Source organism: Lupinus angustifolius, unplaced genomic scaffold, assembly GCF_001865875.1.
Source record: "Lupinus angustifolius cultivar Tanjil unplaced genomic scaffold, LupAngTanjil_v1.0 Scaffold_41_292, whole genome shotgun sequence".
Taxonomy (NCBI): Eukaryota; Viridiplantae; Streptophyta; class Magnoliopsida; order Fabales; family Fabaceae; genus Lupinus; species Lupinus angustifolius.
Genome location: NW_017721658.1, coordinates 1 through 17,512, shown reverse-complemented (window position 1 = coordinate 17,512; position 17,512 = coordinate 1). Strand labels below are relative to the sequence as shown.

General features: G+C 32.5%; 1 protein-coding gene and 1 pseudogene across 1 annotated transcript; both read left to right on the top strand.

Moving 5' to 3' along the window:
* Positions 1–1,366: 1,366 nt before the first annotated feature.
* LOC109338789 lies at positions 1,367–3,473 on the top strand (annotated as a pseudogene).
* Positions 3,474–5,902: 2,429 nt separating this feature from the next.
* LOC109338788 (probable mediator of RNA polymerase II transcription subunit 26c) lies at positions 5,903–6,910 on the top strand. The gene is made up of 4 exons (XM_019576101.1): positions 5,903–6,245; positions 6,340–6,408; positions 6,527–6,609; positions 6,838–6,910. Exons 1-4 carry the CDS (start codon positions 5,934–5,936, stop codon positions 6,908–6,910), a joined length of 537 nt encoding a protein of 178 aa, XP_019431646.1. The 5' UTR covers positions 5,903–5,933.
* Positions 6,911–17,512: the final 10,602 nt, after the last annotated feature.

Sequence of the window (17,512 nt, the reverse complement as noted above, 5' to 3'; positions counted from 1 at the left end):
TATATATATATATATATATATAATATCTCAATTCACAAAGATAAAATGAAAGTATAATATGTCAATATATAGAAGGTATTGATTGAACGTAAAATAGTTTTTTTTGTGTTGAATTGGAAATAAAGGAAATTACCTGCACCATATGTCTCAAATAGAGCCATCTATCCACACTCTACAGCCTTAGGTGACAAAACATAAAAACAACAATTGTCGCGACTCGGTTTTTGATAGGAAGACCGACTCTGTGATTTAGGAAGAGACGAACTCGATTTCTACCTTTCTCAATTGATTTGGAGTCGTCACTACATTTTTTTTTGCGGTTAAAATGTATAAAACTATCTTTTATGCCCAATTAGGGTAATATGATCTTTAAACATAGATTTTGAGTGTTTGAAAGTGAATTACGGATTGAAGAAGGTATTAACACATCATTCGCCTGTATTAAAACGGTACTCTCCATAATAACATGAATTTTTATACTCTTACAAATTATTTATTTAAAATGAAATATTTTTTATTTATTTTTGTGTTTGTCACAAGTTTATCTTGCTTTCTTATGTATCCCTATGTACAATAGAGAAATGAAGAATTCGTAGTTATGTCTGGTGCAATCAAATAATGTCATTTTTTTTATTTGTATCTTGAACAATGCCATATTCTTATAACATAACCCCAAAAGGCTAGGTGCAAAAAAAAATGGATTTATCACCACAAGCTCTTAAAAGTAGGTAAGAAACATCAATGTCATAATTGATATACATGTATATCCAAGTCACTACCACAAACACATATATACTTTGAATATTGGATAATGGCAATTTACTAGAGTAACAACAATTATAAAATTGATTAAATGATGCTATTTGGGCGAAGAGACATAATAGTATTATGCTCAAACTTGGTATTATGTTAGGGTCATCCAAAGTACGATGTCGGATAAGGATCACCTGTCTTTAATGGTGTCCCATTTCCTGTTCCAAACTAATCATATATTAACATGTGGATAAAATAAAAAATTTAAAAGCAAAAAGTAATAAAGTTGAGCACTCTGATGGGCTTGAGACATGGAGTAAGACACCGTGTGGAACATGTGATCTTCATCGATATGATGTCTACAATTGATATTATGCTCAAACAATATTCAGAAGCTTCAACAACATAAAATTTGAGTGTCAAATTATAGAAATGTTTTTATTTTTGAAGCTTTTGTTGATTTAAGATTTTTGTATGTATTTTTATTTTACAAACATAGGCCGGACAAAAGTAGTTGTTTACACTTATTTCCGCAAGCACTTGACCAGGCCATGATCCTCTCCTCTTCTTCATCCTTTTTTCCTCTCTCTCTCATAATTGATAGTCCCATTCCATGGCCACTCACCTAGTACAACAATAGATGAAGGATTCCCATGTGAGTCTCTAATTCATAGAACCATAAGTATCATGAAACTTCAAAGATTGGTTCCACGTGGGAAATGGGAATAACCCTTCAAGGATAAACACTACCTCAAGACTTGGTGAAAGACTATTATGATTAAGACCCAATACAATCACAAGGGTTGCAAAACTCAACTCTAGTTCAAGCTTAGTTGAAGATGAAACACTTGTTCAGAATAAGAAACAGCTTTACCAAGCTCTTGAAGGTACACAATTCACTTCAATTATATCTATCTCCTTCTATTATTGTAAGCTAAGCATTGCTTAACAGTGTATAATGAATAATATGATTGAATTTGAAACATTAAAACATTGTTCAAGGAATCAACCGGTGGATATTTGGAATCCATCATATGGTTGTTTAATTTTATCTCATAAAGAGAACCAAGTTAGGCCTTAGAGATTTTATCTCATTGAATGAGCTTTTCCAGAATATAGATATAGCCAAGGTACACATACAATGCAGTTTAATTTTGCATCCTATGACTGTTTTTCCCCTTTGACTTGAGATTTTAAAAGAAATCATTATCATTAAACCTCATAAGATACAAACTATGCAGAATTCTAATTCTTAATTAGTGGTGAAAATATATTCTTTTAATGATTGATTATGTTGATGGTTACTTTTTATTTATAATTATTTGTGACATTTTTCATAATTTTTTTTGGTTTAACCAATTACATCCCTCACCATATTGATAATAAACTAATTTCTATTGGATGTATGACTCATCTTTTCAATGAGTGTCAACCTTAGGAATCAAATTTTTAAACTTTTAATCTATTTGAGAGCTAGTGAAGTCTTATACCACTAGATTAACTCTTTGTTGGTTTTTTATAATTATTTATGACAAACTACTTTTATATAGGATATTTTAATTGAAAAGTGATTTTAAGGTAATAAATTGTCTGAATTGTATGAAAAATTGCTTTTTACTAGTTAAATCTTAGTATAAATTACAAATCAACTTGTTAAGGAAATTAGGTTAAGATCTCAAACATTTTCCCAGAACATCTCCTCAAAACAATACTTTTGGGGTAAAAAGCTGTTTTTGAAAAAATATATTCTCAAACATGAACTAAGTGTGTACTTTTATCTAGAGTTGGGAAAACATCTTTTTATGTGATTTCCAAATGAGAGTATTAAATTTAGTGTATTCTTATAAGCCTTCTTCTATGGTTAATTGCAGGATGTTGAGTCAAGGCCATTCTTGCAGTGCAGAACAAAAACTGGTGTTGTATAAGTTGATTCATCAAGACTTCAATGAAGCTAACCACGTAACAGAGCGGACGTGTAATAAAAGGTACAAGTGGATGCACCACATTCAGAAATTCTCAAGCAATCTGGTTCATCAGAGTTTTACTAATATAACTCGGCATCACCCTCTTGATCCCTCAATCAACAATCAAAGTGTGATGCTTATCCAATTCAGTAAAATCACTCACGCCAACACGTTTTCCTCTGATCTCAACATTCACAAATGCAGGTTTGAATCATTAAATGTTGGGCAAATGAAGGCCTTCATGGCCCAACCTTATAGTATCACAAAAATAGCAAGTCTTTGCATCTTGATAGTTATGTTATTTAAGACCCTTCTATTTTTATTAGTTAGTTAAGTTTTGGTTATTCCCCTTTTCGGTTATATTTTGTTTTTCTTTTAGTTTGTATATAAGAGTTTGTTCTCTTTGCTTTAGAAGCATGAAGTGTAATTTTGATTCTTGATTCAATAAGAAGGAGGCATTATTTTTCCTTGTATGCTCTTTTACAACTCTCATACATTTCATCTTTAACTCATCAATGGAAGGTAACTTTATAAGAGAGAGCAAAGCATTTAACATGACCAGTTCAGTGTAAGGAGGTTGAATTTTTTGTTTGGACAACTCAGCATTGTTGCTTCTTTCAAGATTGCTTCCACAACAAATAAAGATTCAATTTTTCTTTGGCCACTTTATTTCTATGTATTGTCTTAATATTGCTGCAAAGTAACAACCTAATTAGCTAACACTTGAAATTCTTAGAGTGTTGACATCAATTTTGAAAACTCTAGAAATATTATTTGTCTAAAATAGTGTTCTACTTCCTGTTTCAAGCCAATTAAAATAATATTTTTATTATTTTATGTTTTTAATTTTTTTTTATTCACATGTCAATATGTAATTGGCTTGACAGGCAACGAGAGACTATTGGGAACAAGTAATCCCATCCGGAAACTCCACAATCACTGCTTATCAGGTATGCTAGTGATTTTTTGCATTTTTTTTCTTCTAGATTAATACAATTGTTCACTCTAATTTACATTTCCCTTGCATGCAAAGTTGATGAATGTGATATTTTGTTGGGCATCTTTAACCCAAATTTTTCTCTAGTAATATTAATCTAAGTTGAAGTTTGAAACTCATGTAATTAACCTTTTTTTTGTTTGTTACTTCAGAAGAAAAAAATGGAAATGGAACACCAAAAATTGACTTGAAATCACGTATCCTATAGTTTTTCTTTAATTTACTGTTAATTTTTTTTTGGCTAGAAATAGGTGTGTATGTAATATATGTTAAAAATTTAAAATAATAAATATTATCATTTATAAAAAGATGAAACATTAACAAAAAAAATCATAAATTTAAATGTAGTTAATCAAATAAATTACACATTCCATAATTGATCTCTACGTAACTGCATATTTTGAAATTGTTGAATGACCAACTCATTATTAATATTGTTGAACACTTCTCACTCTATATAAGTCATTAGAAAGTCATTCATGCATCTCTCATTAGATTACACAACATATTTTTAACAACTTTTGTAGCTGAAAAGACTTTTTCTATTGTTGTTGTGATAAAGGTGAAAATAATTGCTAACTTCAAAAAAATAAAATAAAATTAGTTAAATAAAAATCACGTGGATAGCCCTTTATATTTGAAATACACATAATTTAAAAGATATTCAATTTTTTACCATCTAAAATTGAAATATACATTTTCATCTAGAAATAATGATTGTATGCCTTTTGAATTAAATCTAATTAATATTATTATGATTGAAAGATGAAATTGCCAAATATTAGAAAAATAGATATATGACTATATTGATATTTTATTTTGTTAGAAAAGTAAAATTGGTTATGTAATGTGTGTCAGCTTTTAGCATTCTATTATGATAATGTTAATTAGATTTAAACTTGACGAAAATGACTAACTAGTCAAATATTCAATTTTCATTTTCCACCATTGAAATATGCATTTTTCATTTGGGGATAATGATTGGATGATTTGGATCCCATTTATATTAAATATAATTAACAGTGTTATAAGGGTGAATTTGACAAATATTGTCATAATATAATGCTGAAAATTGATAAACATTATAAATAACGAAGAGACCGTGGAGATCCAAAGTTGCATCTTTTGTATTCCCATCGTATGCAATGGCAAAAACTATTTTCACCATTCTATCACTTAATTTCAAAATGGATAAGCTAGCCATAGACCAAATTGTTCAGAACCTAGCTTCTTAGTTACAAAACTATTATTGTGTGTTGGCTATCTATGCATCTCTCTTTCTTTTTCAACTATAGGCCCAAGTGGTTTATTTATAATTAAACTTAATGTTAATGAGAAGTATTCATTCAACAATTAGATAACCACACATCTATCTTTCATCTGAAATTTGTTACAAACATTATTAGTTAATATTTAAAGATAAACATCTATAATTATCATTGCATCCTTATTTAAATATTAATTTTCGTTTTTCATTTTAATATTATTTTAATAGATGTTTATAACAAAGTGATAAACTTTATCTTAAAAGATTAACATGTTAGTTTCTTATTTTTATAAAAAAACAATATTTAGACATAATCATAAAAGGAACCCCTAGAAACCTATTATTTTATCAACTTTCAAAATTAATTATCAAAGGGTTCAATAAAGTGATCAATACATCTATACTATATATAAAGTCAAAACTTGAAAATTTCCATCATGATGTAATTTTCATTTCCTATATTGCCCTTAACATTATTTAATTTTTACAAAAAAACTATATAATCCTAAGAAACTATCACCAATACATTAATTAACCACATATCTCACCTTAAATTAAACATTATCATAAACACAAAAAATATAATATAAAGTACACCGAACACAACAAATACATTTTAATTCAAAAAATGAAATATATAAAAATTGAATATGTAGTATTACACCATATTCCCCAACAGACACTTCGTGCCTGTACACACTAGTTTATATAATGTTTATCTAATATGTTTTCATATAAAAAATAAAGGTGAAAAATAGTAACTTTTCCCTCTCAATTTCAAAAAACATTTAGAAACTTTTATTTTATTTACTTATTTTCGAAATTATTAATAGAAACCTTTCGAAAAGAGAGAGCGGGGGAGGGAAATAACAGAAACATTGTTTTTGTTTCTGTGTCATTGTAGCCATAAGTCCATAACTTCTCACTTTGATTCCTTTTGCTTTATTCTCTTATGGATTTGGATAATTACCGTTCCATATTGGACAATGCTAGCGTTGACATTTGGTTATTGATCGACGCTGCACTCGCCGTCGCTTCCGTCGACTACACCGACGAATTCAAACGCCGTAGAGAAGGAATAGTGGAGCGCATTTACACTACCACGTCAGCTTCTCCGCCGTGTCGGAATTGTGTAGCCAATAACAATGCAGAAACGGAGAAAATTGTAGAGGAGGAGTTGAATCCTCATGGAGGGTTGTTTAATGATGATGAGAATAAGAAGAAGATTCTAGAGATTAAGCAACAACTTGAATACACTAACCAGGTTTTTAAATTTAATTAAGCACTGTTTTATTATGTTTAATGTTTAAATATTTTATGTAGCTTAATTGTGACGTTTGTTTTTTTTACTTCACTAGTCTGAAGATACCTTGGTGGAGTTGCTACATAATCTTGACGACATTGATATTACATTTCAAGCATTAAAGGTAACTTCCCTTCCATTTGGCGCGGAAAAAATGTACTGCAATATTGTGTCTTCAATTAGTTTTTTTATTTTTTTTATTGTAAAAATGATTATAAGTTAACAGGTATTGTTTCCTGTAGGGCACTCATATTGGGAGGCATGTGTGTAAGTTGAGGAAGCATTCCTCTAATCATGTTAGGAGATTGACGAAGCTTCTTATCAGGTTTTGGAAACAGCCTATGATTCTTTTTTACAAAATAAAAAATAAAAATGAAGATTTAATTTTGATTGTTATTGAATTCAGTTGGTGAAGTTTGCACAAGATTAATTTTGTATTGCATTGTGATGAGAGGAACATAAATAAGCATGTTATAGTGTAAAATTTCTATGATGTTAAAAAATGTTGTACATGTGATATAACTTGACTCAATTTTGCTATTTTGTACTGCAGTAAGTGGAAAGGAGTTGTAGATGAATGGGTAATGTCAGAAGAAGCAGTTACTAATGTCATGGGTAATTCTTGATTTAATCTTCAATTGGGTGCTAAATTTTTTATTATAAATGATTAATATTTTTTATTTGATATCTCAGCATTTGATGAGGACTCTCCTCAGCAGAAAACTCCACATGATGGGCATCATCACGTGAAAAAAATCATTTTCTCTCTCTCTAGCTAGTGCTTATCCTTGGAAAGCTGAGGCTTTGTTTAGCAATTTGGTTTTCTAATATTCCATTCTTTTTGCAGAGTCTTGATTTTGTATGCTCAACAAATCCACGAAGTGAGTATAGCATCTGATTCAAACCTTTTTTTGTTGTTTATCATTTGGATCTTGGTTGATATAATTCACATATGTTTCTTTTCTGCTAATGTAGATGGGAATTCTAGGTCAGGAGCAGAACTAAAACCAAAAGCTATTTCTCTCAAAGTAGCTCCGCGAAAATTAGCAGCACCTGCACCACTATCACTTCCTAATGCTCCTCAAAATGTATGGATATGAATTTACAACATATTTGGACTCTCTTAATTGTAAATTATTAGCTAAGCTCCACTGAGTAGGCTCTTTTATTTCTCAGCATTCTATTGGGACAATTCAGTAGGAGATTCAGTTTATGTGATCCTAACACATTGTTGAATAATTGCAGAGACAAAAGGATAGCAATTTTGACTCTGAAAGACTTGCTGCAACAAGAAAACGGCTCCATGAGAATTATAAAGAAGTTGCAAATGGTGAGATTTTCTTTTCCTTAGTTATTCATTTTCGTTCTATTTCAATAATGTTTCTTTGCATTACTGATAGAATTTTTGTTTATGTTGGTGGATGTCTGTAGCTAAAAAGCAGAGAAAGATTCAAGTGATGGATCTCCATGAGTAGTTACCTAAACCCAAGAACAAGAATGTCTTCTTTGCAAAGAAACGACAAAGTTTGCATGGAAGGTTCAGATGAAGCACATACAATCAAGTTTAATATTAAAAGGCTTCTCTGGTGTACAAATATAAAAGAAGCTTTTATGGGGGTGATAAGGGATAAATCCTAGACCCTTATAATCCCTTTTCATTTTTACCCCCAACATAGGAACCCTTATGGTTTTTCATTCATTTAATTAATAATAGCAACAAGAAAATCAATAATATTTATTGGAAAACGATAGTTTTCCAGTTGTCACAGTCAAATAAACCACATGGTAAAATAAAATCAGTGGTCTACTTTCCTATGTTATTTTGGTGTCGATTGTTTCCATTCCAAGTGCCTTCAGGAATTATAAATCCAAAATTGATTATGTATCACAATAATATTAACATATATTTATCCAAAAATAATTATGGATCACAATAATACTTTCCATTGCAATTTTTTCTTTGAAAACGAAGTTAAGGTAAAAATATTATACTACAAAAGAATAAATAACGTATAAATCATTCAATGGGAATGTGAGTAATAGTGATGAGGTGTTGTAAAAGTATTGAACCTCCCTTGACTTATTCGCGGATGCTTGACCATTAGCAAATTATAATGCAAAGTTATTATTATAAATATAATAACAGCTGAGATCTCCTACAGTATTTTAAAAAATTATCGAGTTTACTTTTCTTAGCCATCTAGTATGTGTGAATGATATATCCTAGTACATTTCACATTTCATAATTGGCTTCTGAATCTGAATTTCACGTTCAAAGATCAGTATATTCCGAAAATTGAATTTAAAGAGTGCTTTTTATATTTGAACCATAAGACAATAATGATGACTCTAAAATTGTTGTATATCAGATGCCCAACTGAAAATGAAAATGAGAGTAGGATAATGTTTTTTTAGTATTTGGTGTGGACAAAGGATAACTGTCAAATTTGGAAAATAATTTGAGAAATGAGATTTAGACATTAGGGGAAATCTATGTAGGGATTTTGCATCCTGCAACAGTCCAACATTGAGTCGCACTGAGTATATAAGTAACATATTCCCTAAACATTCTTTCAAATATAGGTAGGGGTGGTGATAGGGGCTAGCCTGGCCCGGCCTGGCCCGTCAGAATATGGGCTGGTCCGGCCCAGCCCTTATTATTAAAATGGCTCAAAATGCCAGCCCGATCTTTATTTGGTAGGGTTGACCCGTTTTGTTTTTTTAAACACACATTAAAGTTTTTAGACAAAAATAAATAATTCAAATAATTCATAAATGTCTTTTTAAAACAAAAAATCACAAACAAAAGACACAATCTCATAATAACATATTACATTAGTACAAAACTTGTAAATTCTAAACAATAAACTATCATAGTCTTAAACTTTTAGACTTCTAGTTCACAATAGAACTTATAACTCCTAAGTTTTAAAAAGCGTATAAGAATCAAAATTATTATATTATAAATCAATCACAATAAAGTATATATATTACTCAATTTAATTTGAATTCGACTACATTAAAAATATAAATTGAAACACAGTCAAATTCAATTAATTTTCCAAATGGAATCAAAATCAGTAGTTCTGTTTGAGTTTCTAATTTTCCATTTCAATTAATTAAATGTTTAAATTTGATTCAAACATCCCTGTTTGGATAATTATAATGTTTTTTTTATTTGGCATATTTTATATTATATTTTTAATGCATATACTTTAAATTATTATTTTTATTAGAATATTTAATTTAGGATGAGCGAGGTATTTTTAACATGCAATTAATGTTGGTGGTACTTATTTACAATAATATGATATAGGAGAATAAAAATTACATCATGATAATAGTTACACCATATTTTAGTTTTATATATAATTAGTATGTTGCGAAACACTCTTGTGTCTTTTAATCTCCTTTCCTATGACTTGTAATGTGTAGTATACATGTATAAATCTATTTAACCAAAAACAGTTGAGAACATAAAACAAAGATTGTTGGCTACTATAACAAAAGTTATGCATGAAAAACCACACACATATATATATATATATATATATAATAATAATAATAATAATAATAATAATAATAATAATATAAACACATGAACTTATCATCCTCTTCAACCAAACCATGTTTCATTCTTCAACACAAATAAATAAAAAGATGATATTGTGCATGAAAAACACATATATATTGTGCACACTTTGTAATTAAGAAGCTTGGTTTTGAACATTTTGGTCTTTCGCTAGCTTATCTATTTTACAATTAAGTATAGAATGTGAAAATAGTTTTTGCCATTCCTTACGAAGGGATACAAAAGATGCAACTTTGGATCTAGCTGGTCTCTTCGTTATTTATAATAAAGTATATCAGTTTTCAGCATTCTATTATGATAGTCAAATTCACCTTTATAACATTGTTAATTAGATTTAATCTACATGGGATCCAATAGTTATCTCCAAATGAAAAATGCATATTTCTATGGTGGAAACTGAAAATTAAATATTTGGCGTTTTATTTTCTAATTAATGTTATCATACTATCATATTAGAATGCTAAAAGCTGACACACATTATAAATATATAGAAACTAAAATGACGTTTTATTTTGTTACCTAACCAATTTTACTTTTCTAACAAAATAAAATGTCAATATAGTCATATATTTATTTTTTCTAATATTTGTCAATTTCATCTTTCAATCATAATAATATTAATTATATTTAATTCAAAAGGCATACAATCATTATCTCTAAGTGAAAATGAATATTTGAGGTGAGTAATGAGTAAGATGAGCAAGTATTATGCTGACATGAATCATATCGTACTTAAAAGGGTGTTGATTCTCATATGGTAATTTACAAATATTATAAACTATATTCATCTATATGAGAAAAAAGGCAGACACTAACAATATATATATATATAGATTCTACATACAATATATATATAGATTCTACATACTATTATATTAATGTATCATCAATAATTTATATTTATTTTATCATATGGTTTATTTGACTGTGACAAGTGGAAAACTATTGTTTTACATGTAACTATTATAGATTTTATTGTTGTTACTTGTTATTATTAATTAATTGAATGAAAAACCACAAAGGGTTCCTATTTTGGGAGTAAAAATGACAAGGGATTATAAGGGTCTAGGATTTATCCCTTATCACCCCCATAAAAGCTTCTTTTATATTTGTACACCAGAGAAGCCTTTTAATATTAAATTTGATTGAGTTGGACTTTGACAACAATGCCAATCTTCAACTAGATCAACATCAGCAAGAGGAGCTTCCCCTGATTGTGGAGGCAAGTGCTCATGAGGATCTCTCGGATGGGGAATCTAGTGATACTAGAGTGGAAGACTCACTGGAGAATGAGATTGCTATGCAACTCATACTAGAGGAAAATTTCATAGTTCAACAAAATGGCCAGATGAACAATGTTTTGGCAGCAAAGGAGTCTAGAATTGTGGGAAGACTTTGGGCAGATGAGGAGGAGGAGGAGAATATGGGGGAAAGTGAGGAGAGCAACATAGCTAAAGACACAACTAAGGAGAGGTCATACACAAAAGTTCTGACAAAGTCTCAAAATAAAAAATTGAGACAGAAGCAATGCCTGAAAAAGATTCACTTTACCCGTAGGGGAGGTTATCTAAATGTTTCCAAATGAAGGTCTTATATTGGAACAGTAGAGGAATGGGAAATTCCAAAACTAGACTAGTTTTTAAAAAGCTTTGCTCAATCAATAAGCCAGCTGTTGTCTTCATCTTTGAGCCCATGGTTCCTTTGAATAAAGTCAATCCTTTCTTTTGGTCTGCTTTGAATTTGAAGCCTTTCATTGTAAATGATAGGGGTAGCTTGCTGCCCAATATCTAGGGGGCCTGTCGTGATGATATCAATCCTCAAATCATTTCCAACACCTCTCAACAAATCTCCATATCCTTGATGCAGGATAGTCATCTTGTGTACATTTATGCGGTTTATGCTCACACCAACTACTTGAGGAGAAGGGCTCTTTGGGCTGACATCTTGTCTCTAATCTCTGCAAACCAGGGGCCTTGGTGTTGCATTGGGGACTTTAACTCTGTTTTGGGAGCTAATGAGTGTAAATGAGCTTATTTGCCAAATAGAATTGCTTGTGAGGACTTTAAGAGGTTCTCTGAGGATGGAAAATTGCATCACATTCTGACTAGAGGTACTGAATTCACTTGGTCGAATAGAAGAAGAGGTGTGGCTCACACTAAAAAAAGACTGGATAGATCAATGTGTAATGATAGCTGGCTGGCCAATTGGCAACAAACCTTCTGCTATACTTTGCCTAGATCTACCTCTGACCACCATCCTCTAATGTTTGGCTTCTCCAATGATGCTTCCAATAGCCATTCTCAGTTCAGGTTCCATAAAATGTGGTTGAAGCATGATAGCCTGAGAAGGGTGGTTGAAAACCACTGGGCTAAGAGTGTGGTAGGGTGTCCTATGTATATCCTATCTAAGAAGCTTAAGGATCTGAAGGTTATCTTAAAAGTTTGGAACAAGGAGGTCTTTGGAAACATCCACTTGAGGGTTAAAGATGCTCTCTCCCAGGTCGAGGCCATTCAGTAGAGAATCACTACTGAGGGGCAAAATGATACTCTTTTAGCTCACGAGGAGCATGCTCAAAAAGAGTTGTTCATTGCCTTACAGGCTTAGGAGGAGTTTTGGAAAGAGAAATCCAGATTAAATTGGCAAACTAGTGGTGATAGAAATACAAGCTACTTTCATAACATTGCTAAGATCAGGTATGCAACCAAATCTATGTGCATTCTTAGACATGGTAATGATACTCTGCTTGATAGGCAGGACATAGATAGTCATGTGTTGGAGTACTTCACAAACTTGTATGCCTCTGAAAATGAAACTCAACCTAGTAATGTCATTGACTCTGTTATTCCTAATCTGGTTTCTGAGGAGGATAACATCATGATTTCTAAAATTCCTTTGGAGGATGAGATCACGACTGTTGTTTTTGCCATGAATGGGGAGGGTGCTCCTAGCCCTGATGGGTTTGGTGGCTGATTCTTTCAGGAGTTTTGGGACATCATTGGTCATGATGTGTGCCAATCTGTGAATTAGTTTTTCACCCAAGGTTGGATTCTTCCCAACCTCAACTCTAACAACCTTGTTCTGATTCCTAAATTCCCTTCTGCTGATAAAATTGAGGACTTCAGGTCAATTGCTTTATCAAATTTCCAATTCAAAATCATCACCAAGGTCTTGGCTGATAGACTTGCAACAATTACTCATCCTAGAATTATCTCCAAGCATCAAAGAGGATTCATCAAAGATAGGCATATTCATGATTGCATCTGCATAGCTTCTGAGGCAATCAACCTTCTTGATCATAAAACCCTTGGTGGAAACTTAGCTCTCAAGCTGGATGTTAAAAAGGCCTTTGACACTATTGATTGGAAGTTCCTTAGGGATACTCTCAAGGCCTTTGGTTTTTCTAGCTCCTTCATACATAGATTGAGGTTATCCTAAACTCTACTAGACTCTCCATCTCTGTAAATGGTCATTATGTGGGTTATTTTAGCTGCAAGAGAGGTGTTAGACAAGGGGATCCATTATCCCCCCTTCTGTTCTGTTTGGATGGGGAAGTGATCAGCAGAGGGTTAACTAAGTTGTTGGATATGGGGAAATTTAGCACAATTGCTGGTCCCAGGATTGCAACCCCTAGTCATGTGCTCTATGCTGATGATATTCTGGTTTTCTGTAGAGGAATAAAGAGAGAATTTCTTGCCATAAAGGACCTATTCCATGAATATGGAAAAATTTATGGTCAATGTTTAAGCCTCAGCAAGTGCAAGTTCTTCTCTACCCAGGCCAATGCTAGGAAAATTGGCAATCTAACTACCTGGCTGAGTTTTGGAGCTGGTAGTTTGCCTTTCAACTATCTTGGGGTGCCTGTGTTCAAAGGGTTACCTAAAGCTATTAATCTGCAGCCAATAGCAGACAGAATTGTCAACAAGTTGGCTAAGTGGAAAGGATCTTGTCTCTCAATTATGGGCAGAGTGGAACTTGTTAAGTCTATAATTCACAATATGCTTGTTTATAGTTTTCAGGTTTATAGCTGGCCAGTCAATTTGCTTAAAAAACTGGATAGTTGCATAAGGAATTTCATCTGGTCAGGAGATGCTAAGGTCAAGAAGCTAGTCACAATTGCTTGGCACAAGGTTTGCTGCCCTGTCAAAGAGGGTGGGCTTGGTTTGAGATCAATAAAGCTTTTGAATCAGGCAGCAATGTTAAAGCTGGCTTGGGACATGAACTCCTCCTCTCAAGAATAGGCTAACTTCTATAGGACTAGATTCTGCAGAAATAAAGAGCCTAAGTCTTCCTACATAAAGTCCTCCATCTGGCCTGGCATAAAGAAGCATTGGCATGTCATCTTAGAAAACTCAGTTTGGTTGTTGGGCAATGGAACAAGCATAAGATACTGGATGGATAATTGGCTGGGGGAATCCTTAGTTGACACTCTTGGCATCCCTGCTCCAATTTCCTCTACTCTATTAGCAAAGGTTACTGACTTCATTGATGCCTCTGCCTGGATAATCCCCTATTGGATGGCTAGGATGCACCCTGCTGTTTGTCAACAGATAAGGAAGACCCCCATTCCTAGCTCAAACTTGGCTGAGAAGTTGGCCTGGCTTCACACTAGTGATGGGATCCTAACTTCGAAAGAGGCCTACATCTTCACTAAACCTAACTAGGCTCAGGATAATTGGTGCACAAAAATTTGGTAAATCTCTATTCCTCCTTCTAAGTCTTTTGTCACTTGGAGACTATACAATAATAGTATGCCAACTGATGAGAATCTGAAGTTGAGAGGATTGGCTCTGCCTTCTATATGCAACTTGTGTAGATAAACTAAGGAATCTTCTACCCATCTTTTCTTCAATTGCAGCTTTGCTAAGTTGATATGGAACTGGCTGAGTTACCAAATAGGCTTCTACCTGGATCATGTTTCCCTCCAAAGCCTTTTGTCCATCTCAATTCAATGGAGTCCTCAATTGAAGCAGGTTCTTGTTTCTGCTATTATCAACTCTATCTCTATTATCTGGTTCTGCAGGAATAAAGCCAGATTTGATAATTTGCACATCTCCTATGAACAAGCAATTGCCAAGATCAAGTTGAGTACTTCTTTCACTGGCAACTCAACTAAGCTCCGTGCTAAACCTTCAGTGCTGGAGTTCTCCATCCTGAGAGCCTTCCATGTTCATTGCAACTATAGTAAAGCCCCTGCTATTACAGAGGTCAATTGGGTGCTGCCTTTGATGGGTTGGATGAAGATAAACACTGATGGCGCGGCTAAGGGATTCCCGGGGCATTCAGGGGGTGGTGCAATTTTCAGGGATGGCAAGGGAGAGTGTTTGGGTTGCTTTGCCTCTTACTTTAACATTCAGGATTCTCTTTATGCAGAAGTGCTTGCTGCCATTATGGCTGTCCAGATTGCTCATTCGAAAGGTTGGTTTCTAATCTGGTTGGAATGTGACTCAACCTCGGTGGTGGAAATTTTCAGGGGTAGTAAGCTGGTTCCTTGGAAGCTAAGCAACCTTATGAACAAGTGCAAAAAGGCTATGTTGGATATGCAAGTTAAAGTGTCTCATATATTTAGGGAAGGTAATGCTTGTGCGGATAGATTGACAAACTTTGGTGTAAATTATAGAATGGACTATTGGTGGAATTCCCTTCCTTCCTTCTTGTTGCTTGACTTTCATAGAAATTTGTTACTCCTCCCTAACTATAGGTTTAGGGACTTGTAATGGTTCTTGGCTTCTTTCATATATTTGTGGGTGTAGTTTCACCCTTGCTTTAAAAAAAAAAAGATGCTATACTCACTTTGTGGATTTGTTGAGCATAGAAAGAAAGTGATTTTTTTCACCTGATGATGCCTATTCTGTGGGGTTTTCTGCTGAGGAGAGTCTTCATCAGATGTTGTAATATCATATGAAAAATATTAATCACTTACGATTATCAAATTTAGCACCTAAATGAAGATTAAGTTAAGAATTACCCATAACATTAGTAACTGCTTCTCTTGACTTTACCCATTCATCTACAACTCCTTTCCACTTACTGTAGTACAAAATAGCAAAATTCAGTCAAGTTATATCACTTGTACAACATCTTTGAACATCAGAGAAAGTTTACACTATAACATGCTTATTTATGTTCTTCTCATGATCTCATCACAATACAATACAAAAACTAATCTTGTGCAAGCTTCACCAAATGAACACTATAACAATTAATATTCAATCTTCCTTTTTATTTTTTATTTTGTAAAAAAGAATCATAGGCTGTTTCCAAAACCTGATATGAAGCTTCGCCAATCTCCTAATATCATTAGAGGAATGTTTCTGCAACTTATTCAGTAAACATTACAATATAGAGAATTAAAATAACATTTTATGTTATTATAAGAACAAATTGAAACAAAAAAAATTGACCTTTAGCCTCAATCTTGTCTTTCTTTCATCCATTTTAAAAAAAAAACTAGGACATTGGCATTTTTTCTTGAGAAAAAAATATGTAATAACATTGTAATACTATAAAAGTTTATTTTATTGTCATCATTGCATTATACACAAATCATATTTAATTATTGTTAGAAATTCATAATTTCTAATTAAGGTAAGCATCATATATTTAATATAATTATATCAATTATTTATTTTGGGTTACAAAATAAGTGATCTAATTAGTGGCAACTCATAGGGCTTCTAAAAAACTAATAACGGATATGAGCTTAATGAGTGAATATCCAACAAGTTTACTCATATGGGATAATGAGAATCCTATAAGTTAACACACAAAGAACGATTATGGTCCCCAACACACCAAATCACAAGCAGTTTTCACTTCTCTCCATCAGAGAGAAAATGAAAGTCCCAAAAGGAATTAAGGATTTGGTTGAGGAAGACCATCACACCAAAACTCTCTCAAAAGGTAGATCAAAAGAGTATATAAGAGAACATGAATTTAGGTATGACATTGCACCACTGTTTTATATTATTGTGAGAATCATGATATTCAAGATCATATGATTGATATTTCACCAATCATAAGGAATTCCCAACAAGTGATATCAGAGCATAGGTGTAGGATTTCTCTGTATAATCCTTTAAACTAAATGCGAAAAACCTAATGATCAGGGCTTTGTTCCTATAACAAAATGTTTATGCCCATACATAAACCCAAATGGAACAACCCCGATCTAGACCGAAGAAACCCCAATTGAGTTCATAGTGAAGAAGAAAAGCATACCTTGATTAGCCATTTGGAATTTTCAAGGGTATGTGGGTACGAGGATCTTCCAGATGATAGAGCCTGATGATTTTTTTATGCTCCTTTAGAGGGGAATGAAAAGCCAAGGAGAGTCTGAACTGATAGAATTCTGATGGGTTTTGTAACCTTATTGACAACTCCACATCAATCCATCTTTTATCTCATCAGTTACTCAACCAAACCTGTTTCTCTACAAATGGGGACCATAATCCATAAAAGTAACCGTAGCGGTTACTACTTAAGTTGCAATAATTATAATTCAGTCATGTCATCAAATCAGAAATTGCCTGAAGGTATCTACACTTATAATATTTCTTGACACATATGCTCTTAGCCACCAAATTAATTCCTGAAGACCATTTTATATTTGGCTAATTAAATAATGGCCATAACACAA